Source organism: Bombina bombina, chromosome 3 (assembly GCF_027579735.1).
Source record: "Bombina bombina isolate aBomBom1 chromosome 3, aBomBom1.pri, whole genome shotgun sequence".
Lineage (NCBI taxonomy): Eukaryota > Metazoa > Chordata > Amphibia > Anura > Bombinatoridae > Bombina > Bombina bombina.
Window position 1 is genome coordinate 1,084,679,180 of NC_069501.1, and position 26,548 is coordinate 1,084,705,727.

Below are 26,548 nucleotides of genomic sequence, written 5' to 3' on the forward strand. Positions count from 1 at the left end.
GCTAAATCGATTGCTTTATTTGGACATTTTATACATGTTTATGCTGATAATTCACATTTATAAACTTGGGGAACGTTTTTTAATGGCAGGCACTATGTTAGACACCTTTTCCAGTCAGGGAGGGCCTTCCCAGTTGTAGGCTGAGCCTCATTTTCGCGCCATTACTGCGCAGTTGTTTTGGAGAGCAAGACATGCAGATGCATGTGTGAGGATCTGAAAATAGCTGGAAAAGTTTCTAGAAGGCGTCATTTGGTATCGTATTCCCCTCTGGGCTTGGTTAGGTCGCAGCAAAGGCTATAGCTGGGACTGTATAGGGGTTAAAATTGTAAACGGCTCCGGTTATTTTAACGGTTAAAGCTCTGAAAATTGGTGTGCAATACTCTTAATGCTTTAAGACACTGTGGTGAAATTTTGGTAATTTTTGAACAATTCCTTCATTCTTTTTCACATATTAAGTAATAAAGTGTTTCTGTTTAAAATTTAAAGAGACAGTAACGGTTTTGTTTTAAAACGGTTTTTGTGCTTTATTGACAAGTTTATGCCTGTTTAACATGTCTGTGCCTTCGGATAAGCTATGTTCTATATGTATGAAAGCCAATGTGTCTCCCCATTTAAATTTGTGTGATAATTGTGCCATAGCGTCCAAACAAAGTAAGGACAGTACTGCCACAGATAATGAAATTGCCCAAGATGATTCCTCAGATGAGGGGAGTAGACATGATACTACATCATCTCCTACTGTGTCTACACCAGTTTTGCCCAAGCAGGAGGCCCCTAGTACATCTAGTGCGCCAATGCTTATTACCATGCAACAATTGACGGCTGTAATGGATAACTCCATAGCAAATATTTTATCCAAAATGCCTACATATCAGAGAAAGCGCGATTGCTCTGTTTTAAACACTGAAGAGCAGGAGGGCGCTGATGATAATTGTTCTGTCATACCCTCACACCAATCTGAAGTGGCCATGAGGGAGGTTTTGTCAGATGGGGAAATTTCAGATTCAGGAAAAATTTCTCAACAAGCTGAACCTGATGTTGTGACATTTAAATTAGAACATCTCCGCGCACTGCTTAAGGAGGTGTTATCTACTCTGGATGATTGTGACAACTTGGTCATTCCAGAGAAATTATGCAAGATGGACAAGTTCCTAGAGGTTCCGGTGCACCCCAACGCTTTTCCTATACCCAAGCGGGTGGCGGACATAGTAAATAAGGAGTGGGAAAAGCCTGGCATACCTTTTGTTCCCCCCCCCCCCCCTATATTTAAGAAATTATTTCCTATGGTCGACCCCAGAAAGGACTTATGGCAGACAGTCCCTAAGGTCGAGGGGGCAGTTTCTACTCTAAACAAACGCACTACTATTCCTATCGAGGATAGTTGTGCTTTCAAAGATCCTATGGATAAAAAATTGGAGGGTTTGCTTAAAAAGATTTTTGTACAGCAAGGTTACCTTCTACAACCCATTTCGTGCATTGTTCCTGTCACTACAGCAGCGTGGTTCTGGTTCGAAGAACTAGAAAAGTCGCTCAGTAGAGAGACTCCATATGAGGAGGTTATGGACAGAGTTCACGCACTTAAGTTGGCTAACTCTTTTATTTTAGATGCCGCTTTGCAATTAGCTAGATTAGCGGCGAAAAATTCAGGGTTTGCAATTGTGGCGCGCAGAGTGCTTTGGCTAAAGTCTTGGTCAGCGGATGTATCATCCAAGACAAAATTGCTTAACATCCCTTTCAAAGGTAAAACTCTATTTGGACCAGAATTGAAAGAGATTATCTCAGACATCACTGGGGGAAAGGGCCACGCCCTTCCACAAGACAGGCCTTTCAAGGCCAAGAATAAGTCTAATTTTCGTTCCTTTCGCAATTTCAGGAACGGACCGGCCTCTAATTCTGCATCCTCTAAGCAAGAGGGTAATGCCTCACAACCCAAACCAGCCTGGAAACCGATGCAAGGCTGGAACAAGGGTAAGCAGGCCAAGAAGCCTGCTGCTGCTAACAAAACAGCATGAAGGAGTAGCCCCCGATCCGGGACCGGATCTAGTAGGGGGCAGACTCTCTCTCTTTGCTCAGGCTTGGGCAAGAGATGTTCAGGATCCCTGGGCACTAGAAATAGTTTCTCAGGGTTATCTTCTGGAATTCAGGGAACTACCCCCAAGGGGAAGGTTCCACATGTCTCACTTATCCTTAAACCAAATAAAGAGACAGGCGTTCTTACATTGTGTAGAAGACCTGTTAAAGATGGGAGTGATACACCCAGTTCCAATAAAGGAACAAGGAATGGGATTTTATTCAAATCTGTTCGTAGTTCCCAAAAAAGAGGGAACCTTCAGACCGATTTTGGATTTGAAGATCCTAAACAAATTTCTCAGGGTACCATCGTTCAAGATGGAAACCATTTGAACGATTCTACCCACTATCCAGGAAGGTCAATTTATGACTACCGTGGATCTAAAGGATGCGTACCTACATATTCCTATCCACAAAGAACATCATCAGTTCCTAAGGTTTGCCTTTCTGGACAAACATTACCAGTTTGTGGCCCTCCCATTCGGGTTAGCCACTGCTCCAAGGATTTTCACAAAGGTACTCGGGTCCCTTCTAGCGGTTCTAAGACCGAGGGGCATTGCAGTAGTACCATACTTGGACGACATTCTAATACAAGCGTCGTCCCTGTCAAAAGCAAAGGCTCATACAGACATCGTTCTAGCCTTTCTCAGATCACACGGATGGAAGGTGAACATAGAAAAAAGTTCTCTGTCTCCGTCAACAAGAGTTCCCTTCTTGGGAACAATAATAGATTCCTTAGAAATGAGGATTTTTCTGACAGAGGTCAGAAAATCAAAACTTCTAAGCACTTGTCAAGTTCTTCATTCTGTTCCACGTCCTTCCATAGCGCAGTGCATGGAAGTAGTAGGGTTGATGGTTGCAGCAATGGACATAGTTCCTTTTGCACGAATTAATCTAAGACCATTACAACTGTGCATGCTCAAACAGTGGAATGGGGACTATACAGACTTGTCTCCAGTGATTCAAGTAGATCAGAAGACCAGAGACTCACTCCGTTGGTGGCTAACCCAGGATCAACTGTCCCAGGGAATGAGCTTCCGCAGGCCAGAGTGGGTCATCGCCACGATCGACGCCAGTCTAGTGGGCTGGGGCGCGGTCTGGGTCTCCCTGAAAGCTCAGGGTCTATGGTCTCGGGAAGAGTCTCTTCTCCCGATAAACATTCTGGAACTGAGAGCGATATTCAATACTCTCAGGGCTTGGCCTCGACTAGCAAAGGCCAGATTCATAAGATTCCAATCAGACAACATGACGACGGTTGCTTACATCAACCATCAGGGGGGAACAAGGAGTTCCCTGGCGATGAGAGAAGTGACCAAAATCATAAAATGGGCGGAGGATCACTCCTGCCACCTATCTGCGATCCACATCCCAGGAGTGGAAAACTGGGAGGCGGATTATCTGAGTCGTCGGACATTCCATCCGGGGGAGTGGGAACTCACCCGGAGATTTTTGCCCAGTTGATTCAATTATGGGGCATTCCAGACATGGATCTGATGGCGTCTCGTCAGAACTTCAAGGTTCCTTGCTACGGGTCCAGATCCAGGGATCCCAAGGCGACTCTAGTAGATGCACTAGTAGCACCTTGGACCTTCAACCTAGCTTATGTATTTCCACCGTTTCCTTTCATTCCCAGGCTGGTAGCCAGGATCAAACAGGAGAGGGTCTCGGTGATCTTGATAGCTTCTGCGTGGCCACGCAGGACTTGGTATGCAGACCTGGTGAATATGTCATCGGTTCCACCATGGAAGCTACCTTTGAGACAGGACCTTCTTGTTCAGGGTCCATTCGAACATCCAAATCTGGTCTCCCTCCAGCTGACGGCTTGGAGATTGAACGCTTGATCCTATCAAAGCGTGGGTTTTCAGATTCTGTGATAGATACTCTAGTTCAGGCCAGAAAACCAGTAACTAGAAAGATTTACCATAAAATATGGAAAAGATATATCTGTTGGTGTGAATCCAAAGGGTTCCCATGGAATAAAATAAAAATTCCTAAGATTCTCTCCTTTCTACAAGAAGGTTTGGAGAAAGGATTATCTGCAAGTTCTCTAAAGGGACAGATCTCTGCTTTATCTGTCTTACTACATAAAAGACTGGCAGCTGTGCCAGATGTTCAAGCATTTGTTCAGGCTCTGGTTAGGATCAAGCCTGTTTACAGACCTTTGACTCCTCACTGGAGTCTGAATCTAGTTCTTTCAGTTCTTCAAGGGGTTCCGTTTGAACCTTTACATTCCATAGATATTAAGTTACTATCTTGGAAAGTTTTGTTTTTGGTTGCTATTTCTTCTGCTAGAAGAGTTTCAGAGTTATCTGCTTTGCAGTGTTCTCCGCCTTATCTGGTGTTCCATGCAGATAAGGTGGTTTTGCGTAATAAGCCTGGTTACTTCCAAAGGTTGTTTCTAACCAGAATATTAACCAGGAGATAGTTGTACCTTCTTTATGTCCGAATCCAGTTTCAAAGAAGGAACGTTTGTTACACAATTTGGACATAGTCCGTGCTCTAAAATTCTATTTAGAGGCTACAAAAGATTTCAGACAAACATCTTCTTTGTTTGTCGTCTATTCTGGTAAAAGGAGAGGTCAAAAAGCGACTTCTACCTCTCTTTCCTTTTGGCTTAAAAGCATCATCCGATTGGCTTACGAGACTGCCGGACGGCAGCCTCCTGAAAGAATCACGGCTCACTCCACTAGGGCTGTGGCTTCCACATGGGCCTTCAAGAACGAGGCTTCTGTTGACCAGATGTGTAAGGCAGCGACTTGGTCTTCACTGCACACTTTTGCCAAATTTTACAAATTTGATACTTTTGCTTTCTTCGGAGGCTATTTTTGGGAGAAAGGTTTTGCAAGCCGTGGTGCCTTCCGTTTAGGTAACCTGATTTGCTCCCTCCCTTCATCCGTGTCCTAAAGCTTTGGTATTGGTTCCCACAAGTAAGGATGACGCCGTGGACCTGACACACCAATGTTGGAGAAAACAGAATTTATGCTTACCTGATAAATTACTTTCTCCAACGGTGTGTTCGGTCCACGGCCCGCCCTGGTTTTTTTTTTTTTTAATCAGGTCTGATGAATTATTTTCTCTAACTACAGTCACCACGGTACCATATGGTTTCTCCTATATTTTTCCTCCTGTCCGTCGGTCGAATGACTGGGGTGGGCGGAGCCTAGGAGGGACTATATGGCCAGCTTTGCTGGGACTCTTTGCCATTTCCTGTTGGGGAAGAGATATTCCCACAAGTAAGGATGACGCCGTGGACCGGACACACCGTTGGAGAAAGTAATTTATCAGGTAAGCATAAATTCTGTTTTCTCACATTCTCTTGATAGTTTACTATTCAGGTACTACTATGCTGACAGAAAACCTCCAAATATCTGTACATTGCTCCCCCCCCCCCTAAATAAACCTTTTCATGTCCTGCTGGCTTAAAGGGACATTAAACCCTGTAAGATTGTTTAGTATCTCTTTCATAGGGGGACTCGGCATGTTTACAACATAGCAGAGGCCATTACATTACAGAGATTAAGGGCCAAGTTGATTGCAATAATACAAGCGGTATTGAGCCTTAACATCTATGGAACTCAATCCACTTCACCCCCATATGTGCACCTGTATTACAAGCCCATAGTTGAGGACCATTAAATACAGTAGCATTGCATAGCCAACTAGTGCATAATTTAAAACATAATGCACTTAGTCTGAATTTTAAATGAGCTGTACATTTTATTTTTTCCTGACAATTTTCAAAATTTACTTCAATTTGCTGCCCCTCTGTATCATGTGACAGCCATCAGCCAATCACAAACTTATATACATATACACTGTGAACTCTTGCACATGCTCAGTAGAATCTGGTTCCCCAGAAAGTGTGCATTTAAAAAGACTGCACAATTTGACAACAAAAGTATATTGGAAAGTCTCTTAAAACTGAATGCTTTATCTGAATTATAAAAGTTTAATTTGGACTTTAGTTCCCCTCTAAGATTTATTGTGCGCAGTATACTGTTCATGTCGGATAGTGCCGGTGCGCAATTTTCCTCAGATAATAGATGTCTATAAGGGCTCACACTAAAACTCATGTTAGATAATGCTTGAGCCCTTAAACTGATGGAGTACAAAAATCCTGCTCAAGGTTTTTGCTATTCACCTTCCATGTTTTTGAGTGCACAGTAGCAGTGATAACCGTAAATAACCGTTTTCAAAAGTGTTAATGAAAAAGTCGTATTTGGATTGAGTGTGAGAAACAATGTTGTAGTCTTCCAATGTAGATAAAATTGTTTTATTTTACATAAGAGACAATGTATTAAAAACAAATTAAACCATAAACTTCAAAAGTCCACATCTCACCTGGGCCTTCAGGCTGCTGACAATATAGAGATACAGGAGTCTGTGTGAACTTATTTACTTCGGCTCTGCCATTTTCAGGTTGTAGCCGTTTGGTGTTGAACTCACAATGTAGCTCTGCCTTTCCTGGTGACGTTTTGTGAAATAAACAAATCCAACCCTTGTTTCACCTTGTCGGCTTTCTCAAGGATTGAAAGTCGAGGGGAATACGTTCACACACAGGGACTCCTGTATCTCTATATTGTTAGCAGACTGAGCATGTGAAATATTGAAGAATATGGTTCAATTTGTTTTTAATACATTGTGTTTTATGTAAGATAAATAAGTGTTAACTACATTGGAACACTTCAACATGGTTTCTCGTACAGGGAGTGGTCTGTTGTACATGGTTTATAAGATCAAGCAGGGATGTGCAGGCAGGGGAGGCAGAGCCTAACCTGTCATGAAAAGAAAAAAATAATTTGAAAATAAATACAAAGTAAAATAATAAAAAAATTAAAAAAACTCACCAATTTTTTTTAGGTTTACTCCAAATTCAGGGAGAGAGGCAGCATCGCGCTCAGCCCCCATTGATTGCACAACCGATTAGATGGTGCTGGATGATGAATGGACCCACTGTCTGACAGGTCAGGTGTCATATGACATAATTAGGCCAATCATGAAAAAGCCCCAGATGAGGCAGCTATCATATCTGCCTCATGGGGGAGCATGTTTGGTGTTAGTGTAAGAAAAGCACTCGCACTAACAATCTGTGGTCAGGAACTACTTATAAGAGGAAACTCTCGGCGTCAGACTCGCAAGAGAGCATTGCAGAAGCTACTAGGTGATCGAGCCTGCCACTCCCAGCGCTACCTAGCCTGCCTACTTCTGGTCTCTCAGGCCCCAGGGGCAAGCTTCAGCCTTCACCAAATCTACTCCTGCAGATAAGGGGCTCTGGCTCCAAGATTGAGGGACTTGCCTATCAATCAGAACTGTCCAGATCATTTAGTAAACAATGTTGTTTGTTTTTTCCTTTCTCAGCTTAAAAAGGTTATATTTAAGGGAAAGAGTCTTTTGGACTCATTTTTAAGAACTCTGGATCTTGGGGTGTTTGTTTTTGTTATGGTTTTGGAACAGGATGATGAGGTCTTGTCTTTAAGTTCAGTATTTTCACAAGTGTTCAAGGTTCCCCTTATCATAATAGAAGCCTTATATTTAGTCATTCTTAGTCTGAAAACAGGTGATGTTATGTCTACGTTAGAAACGGTTTTGTATGTAACACTCTATCAGTTTGTGACTCTTCATTCTTGAGCTAGTAACAGCTCATATAGCAAGATTTAGGACTCAAGCACTCCTGGTGACTTCTTATGTGCATAACATACTACTGAAAACTTTGTCTGCAGTTTGCAAGAACTCTTTGGTTCAGTTTGTTCAGAACTTGGAATGACAGGGTTTTATAACCAAAAACTACTATTTCACCAACATACTTCGGACTAGGGCTGTGCGATTTAGGGAAAATTATCACAATCTTTTGATGAAATATTGTGATTTTAATTGCGATTTTCTTATTTTTCAAACATTTATTTTGCATTCAAAACAGCGGCTTATTTCCCTTGCAGTTTGCACTGCAGAATGTATAGGCCATAGCAAAGAGAAGTGCCACTGCTTCCTCAGGACTGGTGCAACAAGCCCAAGAGGCAATTAAAATAACGGCAGTAGAGTTACATGCTTTGACACTGATGTGACGCTTCCTCGTCCGCCCCCTGGAGGAGTGATTAGTGCTGCTGCTGGGCTGGACTGGAGCGTTTGTGTTACTGACGTGACAAGTTAAGGAAGCAGATTCAGACAGTTTTAGTTTTTTTGTTTTTTTTGATAACAAAAAAAAAATTACAGCCTTATGCGATTGATATTGCATAGCCTCATGATTAATTGCTTCATGCTATTAATTATACAGCCATACTTTGGACTTATGCTTTTATTTCTCTTTGCGGCACAGATGTGATCACGAGTGTGGAAAATTACATATACTTGCAGATAAAAGTTTTGATATTGGCTAGTAAGCCAAACATTTCTGCCTGACTAACTTTCTAGACTAAAATATTGTAATTTTAAAGACACGCTCAATGAATGAATAAAGAAATCTCAAGATGGCTGCATTATCTAAAAATTCTCCAGCAAAGGTTATCTGCATATAGAGAGCTTGTTTTTTTAATACATTTCATAAGGGTCTAAAGTGGACCAAAAGTGTTGTTTTCGTCTTTTTGGACTCATCGTTAAATAATGAAACTATAATTTTTTTCTGGTACAGCACATAAGGTGCATGATGTCTGTTAACAAGGTGCACCTGTAAAGATAATATAAATTCTCTATTAGTTTAATATTAAAGGACCAGTCAACACAGTAGATTTGCATAATCAACAAATGCAAGATAACAAGACAATGCAATAGCATTTAGTCTGAACTTAAAATGAGTAGTAGATTTTTTTTTCTGACAATTTTAAGTTATGTCTTTTTCCACTCCCCCTGTACCATGTGACAGCCATCAGCCATTCACAAATGCATACACGTATCATGTGACAGCCATCAGCCATTCACAAATGCATACACACTTATTCTTGCACATGCTCAGTAGGAGCTGGTGACTCAAAAAGTTTAAATATAAAAAGACTGTGCACATTTAGATAATGGAAGTAAATTGGAAAGTTGTTTAAAATGGCATGCTCTATCTGAATAATGAAAGTTTAATTTTGATTGAGTGTCCCAATAATAATAATAATAATAATAATAATAATAATAATAATAGTAGTAATATATCAGACCTAAAACTTAATCTCTTGAAACTTGCACAGATTAATTTGCTAAAGTGATGGTAAAGTATGTGAATATACAATGCTGCATTCTACTAATCTTTAAAATATAATGGGACTTTCATTCATCAATTTTATATCTAATTATTAGTGAATACCTTTTAAAATGATTTGTTTTTACCACCGGCTTTTTCTCTTTCTTTTTTTTTTTTTTATATACCACGTTTTCGCATCAACCAATTAAAATGCAGGCCAGCAGGCACCTTTGAAGACAGCCACATTGCCCCTTCATCGTAAAGCGCATGCGATCAAGATTTTGGTCATCGCCTTATTGTAATTTGCTTAACATTCCTTTAAATTTCACTTCCTCTGTATCATGTGACAACTATCAGCCAATCACAGGCTCATATACGTAAACACTGTGAACTCTTACATATGCTCATCAGGAGCTGGTGCCTTAGGAAGTGTACATATAAAAAGACATTTTGATAATGGAAGTAAATTGGATAGTTATTTTTACATTTTCATGCTCTATCTGAATCCTGAAAGTTTAAAAGGACATTAAACACTAAATACTTTTTATAAGCCTAGTATTTAGGTCATTCCCCGCCTCCCTCTAGTCATGGGTGACACCATGTTGAAATCTGACTTTCAATGCATTCTACTGTTTACACATTTGCACATGTGCAGCAACTCTCCTTTAGTTACCTGCAGTGAAATCTAAGTTCTAAAATGAAGGCCGTGCATGAAGTCCCTTTAACTTGATAAATATTTAAAGGTTGTTAAGATCTACTGATAAAGTCACTGTTTAACCTGTATAAGAAGCAAGCAAATGCGGTATTCAAACACTGCACGTTCTCAGAGAGTTAGCAGTGACTTATATTATTTTTAGAATTATTATACTTTATTTATAAGGCGCCAACAAATTCCGCAGCGCTGTCCATGGGAACAAATGACCCAAACTAAGCCTTCACAAATGAAATACACACCACCGCCAGCTCTCTGGTATTTGAGTACTGGCCCATAGCCCTCACAGTATATGAGCGTATGCAACTGAAAATCTGTAACAATGTTTACTAGAAGCATATTTCCATCTTATTGGGAGGAGAGTCCACTGCTTCATTCATTACTTGTGGGAATTAAGAACCTGGCCACCAAGAGGAGTCAGACGCCCCAGCCAAAGGCTTAAATACCTCCCCCACTCCCCTCATCCCCCAGTCATTCTTTGCCTTTCATCACAGGAGGTTGCAGAGAAGTGTTGGAAGATTCGGAGGAGTCTCTTATGGAGGGTAGTACTCTTCGCAATGGGACTGGAGTTTTAAGTAATCCTCTCAGTGAGAGCATGGATGAAAGTTAGTCTGGAGATGCAGGGAGAGTCTTTCTGCTAAACTATCCCGACTCCGCTCCATGAGTTTCGCTGCCTGCTGTTCTGCTCTCAAGTCCATGTGAGGAGCAATGCTATACTACCCTGTCACACTTGAAAGGCTGTGTTCCTGTTCCACGGCGTAGATTCTAGTAAGATTGTTTCATTTATACATATATGATAGCGTAAGAAGACAGGGTCACAGTGTGGCTCCTTTATCTGTGTAGAATCAAGGGTAATGCCCTCGAAAAGGGGGTTATTGAACAAGGGGGTATTGGTGCATAATATTTATTGCTGTGTCATGTGTGATATGAGGCTCGGTCAGTGTGTGAACAGTCAGTTTCTTAGAGAGAGTTTGATGCAGGCCTTTTTTTGGCGCGCTTTCTCTCTAGTGCAGGGGCGGTCCTGCAAGGCACTCCATGTGACCTGGTGTGGCCTCTTTTTAGCTTCCTCTTTCTTGACCGGCGGTTGTAAGAGACAAAGCTGTTTCTCTGTGGTCCGGGTCATAGGAGGTGGTGAGTGCTCCGGCCATTGGAATATAAAGGTGCCTTTTTAATTTCTATCTAGTCCACAATAAAGGCGCAATATGGAGGACTCTGATATGTTAGAGGGTACTCCCTCTTTAATTAAAACTAATAACTGTGTTTATTGTGAGGAGGTTCCGATTGATCTGCCTCCACAAAAAATAAAATTGCAATATCTAAAAAGATAAGATATTTAGCACAACTGAACCGTCCACCTCTGAGAGGGTTCTCAGTCCTTTGAGGTGCGTTCCCTACACTTGTCTCCGAATGCACATGCAGCTCCCCAGGGCACTACTAATCCTCCTGCGGGAGGGGCCCTTTGGCCGTCAGATTTCACTGATCAGTTACAAACGGCGGTTTCTGCGGCCTTCAATGCCTTGCCATGCCCTGCTAAGCGCAAGCTGAAACATAGCTGTCCGTCCCAGGGATCATCTACCCCGCTGGATGTCCCTGACAGATTATCCGCTGATGAAGACTCCGACTCTTTGGAATACGTTTTCTCTGAGTCGGAATTGGCGTTTTTTTAGGCCTCCATTGGGCGGAGGAGCCTGATTTTAAGTTTAAAATGGAGCATTTGCGCTTTCTGCTGAAAGAGGTGCTTGCTATGTTGGAGGTTCCGGAACTGAAACTACCTTTTCTCCTTCTTATTATTTTAAAAAGCTATTCCCCGTTCCGGACTCGCAGCTTGAGCTGTGGGGGGAGGGCATTCCGAAGGTAGATGGCGCTATCTCCACGCTCGCTAAGCAAACTACTATTCTGCTCGAAGATGTTTCAACTCACGGGGTTCGTCTTTCAACCGGCAGTCACTGTGGTGGCTGGAGCGGCTACCTATTGGTGTGACGCTCTGTCTGCTATAGTCGAGGTGGAGACTCCCCTCGAGGAGATACAAGAGCGAATTAAGGCTTTAAGGGTAGCTCATTCGTTCATCTGTAATGCAAATATTCAGATTATTTGCCTGAATGCTAAAGCATCAGGTTTTTCCGTTCTAGCCCACAGGGCTCTGTGGTTAAAGTCGTGGTCAGCTGACATGACTTCCAAGTCTAGATTACTGTCCCTTCCATTTAAGAAAGATTCTCTTTGGTCCAGGTCTGGACTCTTATCATATCCACGGTCACAGGTGGCAAGGTTGCTTTCCTGCCGCAGGATAAGAAGAATAAGCCTAAGGGGTCTACTTTTCTCCCCTTTTGTGAGGACAAGTCTCAGCGCCAGCAGCCGGCCGCGAAAACAGAGCAGTCCAAGGGTTCGTGGAAACCAGCTAACTCCTGGAACAAAACCAAGCAGATCAAGGAGCCCACCGAGACAAAATCGTCATGAAGGGGTGGCCCCCGATCCATCTCTGGATCACGTAGGGGGCAGACTATCTCTGTTTGCGGAGGCCTGGATAAGAGACGTTCAGGGCCCTTGGGTTCTGGAGGTCATAGCCCAGGGTTACAGGATAGGATTCAAGACTCATCCGCACAGAGGCAGATTCCTCCTGTCAAACCTATCATCAAGTCCAGAGAAGAGAGACTCCTTCCTAGGATGCGTGAAGGATCTCTCCTCTCTCTGAGTTATCGTCCCAGTTCCTCTGGCAGAAAGAGGTCTTGGGTATTATTCAAACCTTTTCGTGGTCCCAAAGAAGGAGGGCACGTTTTGCACAATTCTGGACCTAATGTGTCTAAACAGGTTTCTATCAGTCCCATCGTTCAAAATGGAGACGATCAGGTCGATTCTGCCCCTAGTTCAAGAGGGACAATTCATGACGACAATAGATTTGAAGGATGCTTGCCTTCACGTACCAATTCAGTGATCACTTCAGGTTCCTAAGATTTGCATTCCTAGACCAACACTTCCAGTTTGTGGCCCTACCGTTTGGTCTGGCGACTGCTCCAAGAGTCTTTACAAAGGTTCTGGGAGCACTGCTCACGGTGGCGAGAGACAGAAGTATTGCAGTTGCTCCTTATCTGTACGATATCCTGGTCCAGGCTCCATCCTGCAGTCTGGGGGAGGAACACTTGAGGGCTCTTCTCCTTCTCCTTCGATCCCACGGATGGAAGATAAACTAAGGAAAGAGTTTCCTGGTTCCCAGCAACAGGGTGGAATTCCTGGGTACGATAATAGATTCCTTATCCATTAAGATCTTCTTGACAGACCAGAGACGTTGCAAGATTGCGTCCAGCTGTGTTGCCCTTCAAACCTCCTCAAGGACATCTGTGGTCAGGTGTATGGAGGTGATTGGGCTCATGGTATCCAGCATAGATGTCATACCTTACACCAGGTTCCATTTCAGGCCTCTTCAGTTGTGCATGTTGAGACAGTGGAATGGTGATCACTCAGATCTTTCCCAACAGATATCTCTGGACACACGAACAAGGGGATCCCTCTCTTGGTGGTTTCGTCCAGGACAACTGTCCCAGGGGGCATCCTTTCTGAGATCATCCTGGGAGATTGTGACCACGGACGCAAGTCTATCAGGATGGGGAGCTGTTTGGGTGCCAGAAGGTCACAGGGCAGGTTGACCCGAGAGGAGTCAAGTCTACCGTTAAACATTCTGGAATTTCGAGCGATATTCAACTCTGAGGGCTTGGCCCTTCCTGGTGTCGTCCCGATTCATCATGTTCCAGTCGGATAACATTACCTCGGTGGCTTACATAAACCATCAAGAAGGAACAAGGAGCTCCCTAGCCATGAGGGAAGTATCTCGGATTCTGGAATGGGCAGAGAAACACAAGTGTTCGCTCTCAGTGATCCACATTCCGGGTGTGGACAACTGGGAAGCGGATTTTCTTAGCAGACAATTATTTCATCCAGGGGAATGGTCTCTCCATTCCGAGGTATTCAAGGAGATCTGCATCATTTGAGGGACGCCGGAGATAGACCTCATGGCGTCCAGACTAAATTGCAAGCTACCCAGATACTGGTTGCGGTCCAGGGATCCCCTGGCAGATCTGATAGATGCCTTGGCTGTGCCCTGGGAGTTCAACCTACTTTAAATTTTTCCTCCGTTGCCACTTCTACCTCGTGTAGTGGCATGCATCAAGCAGGAGCAAGCTTTGGCTATTCTGATTGCTCTGTCGTGGCCGCGGAGGACGTGGTTTTCGGATCTGATGGGGATGTCATAGTCCCCTCCAAGGAGGTTACCCTGTCGCAGACATCTGCTGGCTCAGGGGCCATTTCTTCACCAAAATCTCGATTCTCTGAGGCTGACTGCATGGTGATTGAACGCCTAGTCTTAGCCAAGAGAGGATTTTCGGAGAGAGTGATTGATACTCTGATTCAGGCCAGGAACCTGTTCACTTGGCGCATCTATCATAAGGTGTGGAGAACCTACTTGTCCTGTGTGAGGAACGTGGATATCCCTGGCACAAGGTTAGGGTATCCAGGATTCTAGCTTTTTTTCAGGACGGACTGGATAAGGGTCTTGCTGCCAGTTCCTTAAAGGGTGAGATTTCGGCTTTGTCCGTACTTTTACCCATGAAGCTAGCGGAGCTTCCTGATATTCAGTCTTTTGTTCAGGCTCTGTCTAGGATCAGGCCTGTCTTTAGAAATTCTGCTCCTCCTTGGAGCTTAAACTTGGTTCTAAGGATTTTGCAGAGGGCTACGTTTGAGCCTATGGATGCTCTTGACATTAAGCTTCTTTCCTGGAAAGTCCTATTCCTACTGGCTATTGCATTGCAGAGTCTCTGAGTTAGCGGCCTTGCAATGTGAGCCTCCTTACCTGTTTTTTGACGCTGATAAGGCTGTTCTTCGCTCTGGATTGGGGTTTCTTCCCAAGGTTGTGTCGAACCGTAACATCAATCAGGAAATGGTTCCTTCCTTGTGTCCTAACCCATCTTCATCAAAGGAAAGGTTGCTTCATAATTTGGATGTGGTTCGGGCCCTAAAGTTTTATCTTCAGGCTACGGAGTTCAGACAGACTTCTCTTTTATTTGTTGTATATTCAGGGAAGCGTAGGGGGCAGAGGGTCTCTTCCACTTCACTGTCTTTTTGGTTGAGGAGCATTATCCGGCTGGCCTATGAGACAGCGGGCCATACGCCTTGCTTCAGAGGATCACGGTTTACTCAACTAGGGCTGTGGCCTCTTCTTGGGCCTTTAAGAATGAGTCTTCTATGGAGCAGATTTGTTAGGAGGCAACTTGGTCATCTTTACATACTTTTGCAAAATTTTACAAATTCAATGTTTTTGCTTCGGCGAAAGCAGCTTTTGGGAGAAAGGTTCTCCTTTTACCGTCCCGATTTTTTTCATTCAGTGTCCTCTAGAGCTTGGGTATTTGTACCCACAAGTAATGAATGAAGCAGTGGACTCTCCTCCCATTAAGATGGAAAACATAAATTATGCTTACCTGATAATTTCATTTTCATCTGTGGGAGGAGAGTCCACTGCTCCCGCCCTTTTCTCCATTGGTCGGAACTAAATTTAATTTTATTCATCTGGCACCATTTATACCCTGATATTTCTCCTACTGTTCCTTGTTCCCTTGGCAGAATGACTGGGGGGGTGAGTGGAGTGGGGGGGGTACTTAAGCCTTTGGCTGGGGTGTCTTTGCCTCCTCCTGGTGGCCAGGTTCTTAATTCCCACGAGTAATGAATGAAGCAGTGGACTCTCCTCCCACAGATAGAAAACCAAATTATGCTTACCTGATAATTTCATTTCTAACTGAAGTATATTACAAAATGCTTCTATCTCAAATTTAAATGCACCCACGCACATTTCAATTTTGACTTATCTATCCCTTTAATACATTTTGGTTTTAACACAAAAATATTATCTTGTTAAAAAAAGTAGATAGATCATAATGGAAATAATGCCAGTGCCAAAATAATAATAAATAAAAATGATATAACAAAGATGCCTTAAAATTGAATATACAATAAAATATTTAACTATTGGATCAGATTTAAAAACAATCCATAATTGCCTGTTGCAGCATTTTGTAAGAATAGACCATCTTCTGTCCTCTGTTTATAACTGAACAGTAGATTTATGGAACATTGACAAAGGACGGATATTTCTCTTACAATGTCTAGCAGGTACTCAACTTAGTAGAAGATCTCATTAGATAATTATGATGAGAGCTCATCCAGTAATAAGCTTAAAATATCAGAATAATCATAACATTACACAGATATACAAAAGCTATAACCCAGCTGTCTTTGTTTTTTCTTGTTACAGCACATCAGAGCAGAGTAACAATGGTTCTGTTCATCCTTGAAATGGAATGGGTGCTGAGTACTGGGCAAGATAAGCTTTTTACGTGGCACTGTTCAGAGAGTGGGGAGCGGCTCGGAAGCTATCGCACAGCAGCCAATGCTTCTTGTTTGCAGTATCTTTTGTGTTTGTATTTGTTCGTATTTTATAAGAACATTTCTTTGCTAAAAACTCTAAACTTGTTTGCTGAAGTTATCAAACTGTTTACCAACATTTAGTTTACATAAAGCTTGAAATCTAGTATCCTGAGTTTGTTGTGTTGTGTAGACCAGGAGTGGACAAATTTGTTCAAAACCTAGGAAACTGACGATAAATTTAGAAGCCAGAAACTTTTGACCATTTTGATAAATAACATCATAGTATAACATTTACACAGTATAAGAGGATAAATGGGCAGAGAGAGATTGGAGAGGAAAAGTGGAGAAAAAGATAGCGTTAAGAAAGAGTGGAGAAAAAAAAAAAGAGTGAAGAGATATGAGAAAGGAGAAATAGTGAAAAGAAATGGCCCGAGAGAGAAGGCAGGGGGTAAAAAGAGAGATTTTAGAGAGAAGGCCGTGGAGAAAGATAGATGAGAGATAATTATAAAATTATTTGTCCAGGTCTGCTATGACCTCACAATAATGCCAACAATCTATGCACTCTCTCAGTTTAACAACATTTTTTCTGCCCAGCTGTTGTCTTCCCCAGAACCCTAATTGATGTTGCAAACTGCTATGCACTTATTTTTGTTAATGTATTACTGTATTTAGCATTATTTAATTTATGGTATAAAACATAGACAATATTAAGAGGGGTTGGGTTAGTGGGTGTGGTGTGGGTGGGATCAAAATTGACAAGTAACATTTTGGGCTGGCTAGTAGCTTAGGGTCCTCCTGCAGTCGACTACCTGGCTGTTCAACAGTAAAGATTATATGTGTCTTAAGGGGGGGGTGCAGTAAACTATAAAATCTTGTTTGAAAATAAATCTGAGGTGCTATTAAACTAGGCAGACCTATTACTTGACCTACTACAGGACATAAAACAAATCACAATATATAAAAAAAATTGTGCTAACAATAAACAATTAAAATTGGTAACAAAAAGTCTTAAAAGTCCAATAGATGTATGCTGTTTAAATATAAACACCACGAGTCAGCTCCTCCTTATGCTGGTTGGTCTGGCAAAGGGCTATCTGGAATTGAAAGAAGAAGGGCGCCTCATGGTGCAGAAAGTTTTTAAAACATATATTGATCAGAATAAAAATTCCCAAAAAATGTACTCACAATGAATAAAGCACTATGGCTAAGTGTTAATAGAGCAAGCTGGATCTCAACAGCCTCCAGCTGACTGGCCGTCTGGGCTTTGCATGCAATCAGGATCCTTCTCTGTGCAGGGCTGGCTGGCCTCTTGTGTTAACTCTTTCAACTGAGTGGAACCTAGACTGTCTGCCAAGCACAAGAAGCCAGTCAGCCCTGCACTGAAGGTTTTCTTTTGTTTTTTGCAAAACATTTAGGAGAGAGATGCAGCTGAGATGTTATGGTCTCTGCAATGAATTTGTAAAATGCCCAGAATGAGAGAATCTAGATTTCAGTCATGTTTTTTTCTCTTTGTTTCTAGTGCATATTCATACTTACCCTTGTGACCGGTCATAAAGACAGATTTGTTTGAGGAAGAAGAGCTGAATGGTTCTTTTGGTTGGATTTTTTCTGTTTAATCACAATGGATTAGTTTCCTAAATGTTTGTGCATGCCTTGTGTCTATGCAGCTGCGGCTGGTACATGAATAAGTACTGCTGCTACCATAAGGCCCAGCATATCTAGTATAAAGTACTGAAAGTTCACAAAACATCAAATCCAATTCAGGACAGTCACATAACTACTCCTGATTATAAAGTACCAAAAGCACTTTCTTCTACAAGATAAGACGAGTCCACGGATTTCATCCTTACTTGTGGGATATTATCCTCCTGCTAACAGGAAGTGGCAAAGAGCACCACAGCAGAGCTGTATATATAGCTCCTCCCTTCCCCTCCACCCCCAGTCATTCTCTTTGCCTGTGTTAGTAATAGGAAGAGGTAAAGTGAGGTGTTAGTTTTAGTTTCTTCAATCAAGAACTTTTTTTATTTTATCTAGGTGCCTACTTACACTGATGTTTTTCCGGTTCCTAAAATAATTTCGGAAATTGTAAAAAAGTAATGGGATAGACCAGGTATACCGTTCTCTCCCCCTCCTAATTTTAAGAAAATGTTTCCCATAGCAGACACCAATCGGGACTTGTGGCAAACGGTCCCTAAGGTGGAGGGAGCTATATCTACCCTGGCGAAGTGTATAACTATACCTATTGTGGACAGTTGTGCTTTCAAAGACCCTATGGATAAAAAGTTAGAGGGTCTTCTAAAGAAATTATTTATTCATCAGGGTTTCCTTTTACAACCTATGGCTTGCATTGTTCCTGTAACTACTGCAGCAGCTTTTTGGTTTGATGCTCTAGAAGAGTCTCTAAAGGTTGAGACTCCATTAGATGACATTTTGAATAGAATTAAGGCACTCAAGCTAGCTATTTCTTTTATTACTGATGCCGCTTTTCAAATTGCTAAATTAGCGGCGAAAAATGCAGGATTTGCCCTTCTAGCGTGTAGATCGTTATGGCTCAAATCTTGGTCTGCTGATGTGTCATCAAAATCTAAGCTTTTAGCTATTCCTTTTAAGGGTAAGACCGTATTCGGGCCTGAATTGAAGGAAATAATTTCTGACGTTACTGGAGGTAAAGGCCATGCCCTACCTCAGGATAAGTCTGTTAAGATGAGGGGTAAACAAAATAATTTTCGTTCCTTTTGAAACTTTAAAGGAGGACCCTCTGCTTCCTCTTCCTCCACAAAGCAGGAAGGGAATTTTGCTCAATCTAAGTCAGTATGGAGACCCAACCAGGCTTGGAATAAAGATAAACAATCCAAGAAGCCCGCTGCTGCTACAAAGACAGCATGAAGGGGCGGCCCCCGATCTGGGACCGGATCTAGTAGTGGGCAGACTTTCTTTCTTTGCTCAGGCTTGGGCAAGAGATTTTCAGGATCCCTGGGCGCTGGAAATCGTGACCCATGGGTAACAACTGGAATTCAGGGATTTTCTCCCAAGAGGGAGATTTCACCTTTCACGATTATCTGTAGACCAGATAAAAAGAGAGCGCTGTGTAAAAGACCTCTCTAGCTGGGAGTAATTTGTCCCGTTCCAAAACCGGAACAGGGACAGGGGTTTTACTCAAATCTTTTCGGGGTTCCCAAAAAAGAGGGAATTTTTAGACGCACTTTAGATTTCAAGTATCTAAACAAGTTTCTCAGAGTTCCATCATTCAAGATGGAGACTATACGAACAATCTTACCAATGATCCAGGAGGGTTAATATATGACTACCGTGGACTTGAAGGATGCTTACCTTCATATCCCTATCCACAAGGATCATCATCAGTTTCTAAGATTTGCCTTCCTGGACAAACATCAGTTCGTGGCTCTTCCCTTCGGGTTGGCCACAGCACCCAGAATCTTCACAAAGGTTCTAGGGTCTCTTCTAGCGGTTCTCAGACCATGGGGCATAGCAGTGGCGCCTTATCTGGATGATATTCTGATTCAGACGTCCAATTATCATTTGACAAAATCTCACACGGACATAGTATTGTCTTTCCTGAGAACTCACGGTTGGAAAGTGAACATAGAAAAGAGTTCACTAGTTCCACGGATAAGGGTTCCCTTCTTGGGGACTCTTATAGATTCGGTAGACATGAAAATATTTCTGACAGAGGTCAGAAAATCAAAGATTCTAAATACTTGCCGAGCACTTCAGTCCATTCCTCGGCCATCAGTGGCTCAGTGTATGGAGGTCATTGGATTAATGGTAGCGGCAATGGACATCATTCCGTTTGCCCGCTTTCATCTCAGACCACTGCAGCTGTGCATGCTCGGACAGTGGAATGGGGACTATGCGAATTTATCTCCTCAGATAAATCTGGATCAAGAGACCAGAGACTCTCTTCTTTGGTGGTTGTCGCTGGATCATCTGTCCCAGGGGACATGTTTCCGCAGACCCTCGTGGGTGATAGTGACAACAGACGCCAGTCTTCTGGGCTAGGGGTGCAGTCTGGAATTCCCTGAAGGCTCAGGGTGTTTGGACTCAGGTGGAGTCTCTACTTCCAATCAATATCCTGGAACTGAGAGCAATATTCAGTGCACTTCAGGCATGGCCTCAGTTGGCTTCGGCCAAATTCATCAGATTCCAGTCGGACAACATCACGACTGTGGCATATATCAATCATCAGGGGGGAACGAGGAGTTCCTTAGCGATGATAGAAGTATCCAAGATAATCCAATGGGCGGAGGCCCACTCTTGTTATCTGTCGGCAATTTACATCCCGGGAGTAGAAAACTGGGAAGCGGATTTTCTAAGTCGTCAGAATTTTTATCTGGGGGAGTGGGAACTCCATCCGGAGGGGTTTGCTTCATTGATTCGCCAATGGGGCAAATCGAAACTGGATCTGATGGCATCTCGTCAGAATGCCAAGCTTCCATGTTACGGATCCAGGTCGAGGGATCCCCAGCCTGAACTGATAGATGCCCTGGCGGTGCCTTGGTTGTTCAGCCTAGCTTATGTGTTTCCACCGTTTCCTCTCCTTCCACGCGTGATTGCTCGAATCAAACAGGAGAGAGCTTCAGTAATCCTGATAGCGCCTGCGTGGCCATGCAGGACTTGGTATGCGGATTTAGTGGACATGTCCTCTCTACCACCGTGGAAACTTCCCTTGAGACAGGACCTTCTCATTCAAGGTCCTTTCCAACATCCAAATATAACTTCTCTGCAGCTGACTGCTTGGAGATTGAACGCTTGATTTTATCTAAGCGAGGATTCTGATTCGGTCATTGATACTTTGATACAGGCGCGAAAGCCTGTCACTAGAAAAATCTATCATAAGATATGGCGTAATTATCTTTATTGGTGTGAATCCAAGGGTTACTCATGGAGTAAAGTTAGGATTCTGTCTTTTCTCCAAGAAGGATTGGATAAAGGGTTATCAGCAAGTTCCTTAAAGGGACAAATTTCTGCTTTGTCAATTTTGCTTCACAAACGTTTGGCAGATGTGCCAGATGTCCAGTCTTTTTGTCAGGCTCTAACTAGTATTAAGCCTGTATTTAGACCAATTACTCCTCCCTGGAGTTGGAATTTAGTTCTTCAAGGGGTTCCATTTGAACCCCTGCATTCCATAGATATTAAATTGTTATCTTGGAAAGTTCTGTTTTTAGTTATTTCTTCTGCTCGAAGAGTTTGAGCTTTCAGCATTACAATGTGATTCGCCTTCTCTTATATTTCATTCTGATAAGGTGGTTTTTACGTACCAAACCTGGATTTATTCCTAAGGTTGTTTCAAATAAGAACCTTAATCAGGAAATTGTTGTTCCTTCCTTGTGTCTTAATCCTTCTTCTAAGAAGGAGCGTCGGTTACATAACCTGGACGTGGTCCGTGCCTTGAAGTTTTACTTGCAGGCGACTAAGGATTTCCGTCAATCATCTTCATTATTCATTGTTTATTCTGGAAAGCTACGGCTACCTCTTTCTTTTTGGCTGAGGAGTATCATCCGCCTGGCATATGAGAGACTGCTGGACAGCAGCATCCTGAAAGAATTACGGCTCATTCTACTAGGGCTGTGGCTTCCACATGGGCCTTTAAAAACGATGCTTCTGTTGAACAGATTTGTAAGGCTGCGACTTGGTCGTCCATACTTTTTCCAAATTTGATACTTTTGCTTCTTCTGAGGCTATTTTTGGGAGAACAGTTCTTCAAGCAGTGGTGCCTTCCGTTTAGGTCTCTGTCTTGTCCCTCCCTTTCATCCGTGTCCTGTAGCTTTGGTATTGTATCCCACAAGTAAGGATGAAATCCGTGGACTCGTCGTATCTTGTAGAAGAAAAGGAAATTTATGCTTACCTGATAAATTGATTTCTTCTACGATACGACGAGTCCACGGCCCTCCCTGTCATTTTTAAGACAGATTATATTTAGTTTTATTTTTACAACTTAAGTCACCTCTGCACCTTTTAGCTTTTCCTTTCTCTTCCTAAACCTTCGGTCGAATGACTGGGGGTGGAGGGGAAGGGAGGAGCTATATATACAGCTTTGCTGTGGTGCTCTTTGCCACTTCCTGTTAGCAGGAGGATAATATCCAACAAGTAAGGATGAAATCCGTGGTCTCGTCGTATCGTAGAAGAAATCAATTTATCAGGTAAGCATACATTTCCTTTTTAGTTATCTAATAGGGAAAGCAATGTATTTATTGCCTAGCAGTGCTATATGTCACTGCTTAGGTTACTAAATAACAAATGTTCTAGGCATTGCATTTTGAAGTACATTTCATCTTAGTTTCATTATTGGTTTTAAAGGGACAATGCAGTGCAGAAAGAAAATGCCCTAATTTGTTAGATCCTTTGATTATTAAATGGTTGCTTGCATATTGCTATGTGTTTTAACACCTGCAAATAGGTTGAACACATAGTTAAAGCCAGCTTCCAGAGCAGCAATGCACTATTGACAAAATGGGAATGGTTGTGTGTAACCACCAATATCCAGCTACCTCCCAGTAGTTCATTGCAGCTTCTGTGGCTATTTAGGCATACTTTTCAACAAAGGATACCAAGGAAACAAAGTAAATGTAATACTATAAGTGAAATAAAAAGCATACTCTTCCATGTCCCTTTCAGCAGCTATAATTAAAACTTTTTATATAAACAATATATATATTTAACATGTTTAATTGCTGGTCTTTGATATACACAATTATATATTTTAAGCTTCAGCTTCATGTTATTCACCATAAAGTATTTTATTTATGTAAATTAAACATAGTAATGTAGGTTTAGTATTTCTTCTACTTGGTTTTGCTATAAAATACCTTGCTTTTGCTGTAAATCTTCAGCTGGAAAGTAAATTCTGTAAACTAAGTGTGCTGCACAACCCTGTAAATTGGCTGAACCAGTTATATATGTTATCTTCCTTGATAGGACTTATTATAAATGGGTTTGTGCACCATGCTAAGCAATCCTGTGTAATATATGAAGCTTGGTCAAGTAATTTCCCTGCTTTTTCAATTGGTGTGTGTCTTGGAGGTTAAAATTTGTACTTATTATTTATTTTTTGTAATTGTATTTAAACACATTTTACACTTATACTCTTTTATTACCAGACCAACTAAAAAGTTTTAATAGCCAGGCAATCACTGACGTGAATAAACGAGCAAATCAAAGTGATATAAATATACCAAAAGGCCCTAATTTATATAGGACTCCTTTTTGACTATAGAGTTTAGAAAAAACACACCATTTTTTTTTACAACCTTGTTTATTAAAATTTTATATATATATTTTCTTCTTAAAAGGGAAGAGTCCACAGCTGCATTCATTACTTTTGGGAATTCAGAACCTGGCCACCAGGAGGAGGCAAAAACACCCCAGCCAAAGGCTTAAATACCTCCCCCAGGTTGGCAGAGAAGTGTACAGAAGTTCGAGATAGTCTTTTATGGAGGGTAGTACTCTTCGCAATGGGACTGAAGTTTTAAGTAATCCTGTCAGCCTCTCAGTGAGAGCATGGATGAAAGTTAGAGTCCGGAGATGCAGGAAGAGTTTTCCTGCGAACCCATCCCGAGTCATATTAACTCCTTGGTAATTAGCGTTGACAAGTTTCGCTGCCTACCTTTCTTCACTCAAGTCCATGTCAGAAGTAAGGCTACTATCTGTCACACTTGAAGGGCCGTGTTCCTGTTCTACGGCGTAGATTCTGGTAAGATTGTTTAATTTTATATCAATATGTGATGTATTGTTAAAGAAGCAAGGTAGACTCCCAGTGGGACTCCTTTTATCTTAAATGAGGAATCATGGGTTAATATCTCCTGAAGGCGGTTATTGAACAGGGGGGACTTTAATCATATTTGTTATATGGTTCTTGCCTTTACGGAACGTAACGGCCTTCTTTTTAGGACGCAATCTCTCAAGATTGTGCACCCTTTTTGTGACTGGCACGGTGCACCTTGTGACGGGTGCAGTTACGTTGCTTTTTCACTTCCGTATGCTGACACTGTGCGATCGTGAGAGTCTAGCTCGTGGGTTGTCTGATTCACAGGAGGTGGTGAGTGCCCCAGCCATTGGGGGTGTCAAAGTGTGCCAGTTAGTTTTGTATTTTTTTAATCCCAAGATTATGGAGGATTCTGATATGCGTGACACGGATGCCTCCGATACAGAGGATGTGTCTTGTGATGAATATTAAATGGCCCGTGTAATTAATGCCTATCAGTTATGTCCTGGGTGCCGTTCTAGAGTACTCTCTTCTCCTGAGTCTGGGAGCTTAGAGTGCGTTGAGCCATCCGCCTCCGAGGTTTCCTTGACCCGTGAGGCGCGTGCCCATGACCCTTTCCCGGCTACGCACGCAGGTGTCCCTATGGCCTTCACTCCTTCTCTGGAGATTGGCTTGTTTCCGCCGGAGGTTACAGCACGGTTCCGCATGGCCATTTCTATGGCGCTCTCGCCTTTATATCTCCCAAGTGAAGTATTTCTCCAATACTGTCCGTGCTCCGTTAACCTAGGTTCATTGAGCATGGTATCGCCCGATTCAGTTCGGCCTCCTGGGGAAACATTGGCCCCTGAGGCTTCAGGGACCCCAATCTCGGAGCCGAGGTCTCCAGTAGATCTGGCAAGGGATGATTTTGCCTTCCATTATAGGCTGGCTCACCTTCAGGTTCTTTTAAGACATGTTTTGGCAATATTAGAGAATCCCATTCCTAGTGGGCAGAGGGATCCAAGGCCTTAGAAGTTGGATGGCAAAATGGATATGACATTAGGGAATGGAGCCAATCTCCTTTTATTGTCTTCATTTTCTTTTTTATTTGTTTTTTGGTTCCATTTCTGAGCTTTGGTGAATGAAGCTTCTACTCGGCTGATCCTGTTGTCATTCTTATTCACCTTGGGCGTTCACCCGATGGGTGCTGCCTTTCATTTTATTTGTGATCCGGATGGATGTGTTTAATTTGTTTTTTCCTTAAGCTCAGATCTGTTGGATTTCGTTTTTATGAATGTTCTTCTCTGGAACCGATACTCGTGGTCGCGTGGGCACTCCCTTGAGAGTTGTGTACTTGTTGAATATTAGAATTTTCGTTTCTAGTTTATTGATCCTTCGGGACAAATTTTTTTGGACCTTGAACAGTTCCAGAGCATCCTTATACCAGGCTGGTACTGGTCGGGTGCTTTTTCAGCTGTTACCGGGGTTCATGTCACCTTCATGGTGCTGAGGATGCCTCTAGGCCTATTCTATGTACTTGGATCCAACTGATGTATGAGGCCTGTGGTTTATATGCAACTTCTCCGGTGGTCGTTTCGGGCTACTCGCCTGGGCTTTGATTCTGCTTTTTGCAGGAGACTCTAGGTTCTCAGGTCCCTGGAGACTTAGAACCGTTATTTCCATTAAATGGAAGTTGGGAGATGTGTATGACCTGTTTCTGGCGATTAACATTTGGTTTTCACTCAAGGTTCTTCCAGACGCTGTCTGTTTAGCCTAGTGCGCTCTTTCTTGTGATGGCGGAGCATCATCCTTCCCCAATTTTGGGGGGATCATCTGGTCGGTGTGTGGGCATGTTTTTCTCTGTTCCGAATCATGTTACTCTGGGAGGTGGTGGGCAGGGGTTTCCTTCCTTCTGTGGGAGTTGCAGCTCCAACGTTTGCTTGCTCAAGGTAGTTTTCCTTGAATAATAGCTTTTTCAAGCTCTCTAACTGTCGTCTGTTCCAGCTAATACCCTCGGTCGGACTACGGTCTTTACCGTTCGGGTGTGTTGCATTCTTGATGTTACGCTAGCCTTGGGGCTTGTCAGTAGTGGTGTCGAGGTTGGGTACGGAGGGCCGCCCTTTGAGGGTCAGGCAGTTGTCCTTTTTTCCTCGATACTCTGTTTGGAGTTTCATGGGCAGTGCCTTGCGTTACTTCTCTGAAATGGCGAGCAGGGCCCTGGGTTATCATTTTCCTTCGGGTATTGATGTTACCATGCCTGTGTGTGTATCATGGGTTGCCGCTTGCCTACGAGATTTTCTAGCGATCCATTGCACTGGGTGCTGATTCTCAGATTGCTCAGGAGTCCTTTGTGACTCTTGGGTTTAAGGCTATCTAGATCGCAAAGTCTACAGACTTAAGAGGTGTGCTCCTCCTTGGAAGAGGCAGTTTAGGGTTCTCTCAGAGATTGGATCTTTTCATCATCCATTGTCTAGAACCCTGGCCTTGATCCACGTCTCTC

The 26,548-nt window shown here is 42.6% G+C and overlaps 1 protein-coding gene across 1 annotated transcript in view; it reads left to right on the forward strand.

Moving 5' to 3' along the window:
* WDFY2 (WD repeat and FYVE domain containing 2) overlaps window positions 1–26,548 on the forward strand; it is a 336,435-nt gene that overhangs the window by 168,103 nt on the left and 141,784 nt on the right. Inside the window, exon 5 of the mRNA XM_053708379.1 lies at window positions 16,234–16,384. Within this exon, the coding sequence (XP_053564354.1) occupies window positions 16,234–16,384 (151 nt within the window). The remainder of the gene's footprint in view (window positions 1–16,233; window positions 16,385–26,548) is intronic.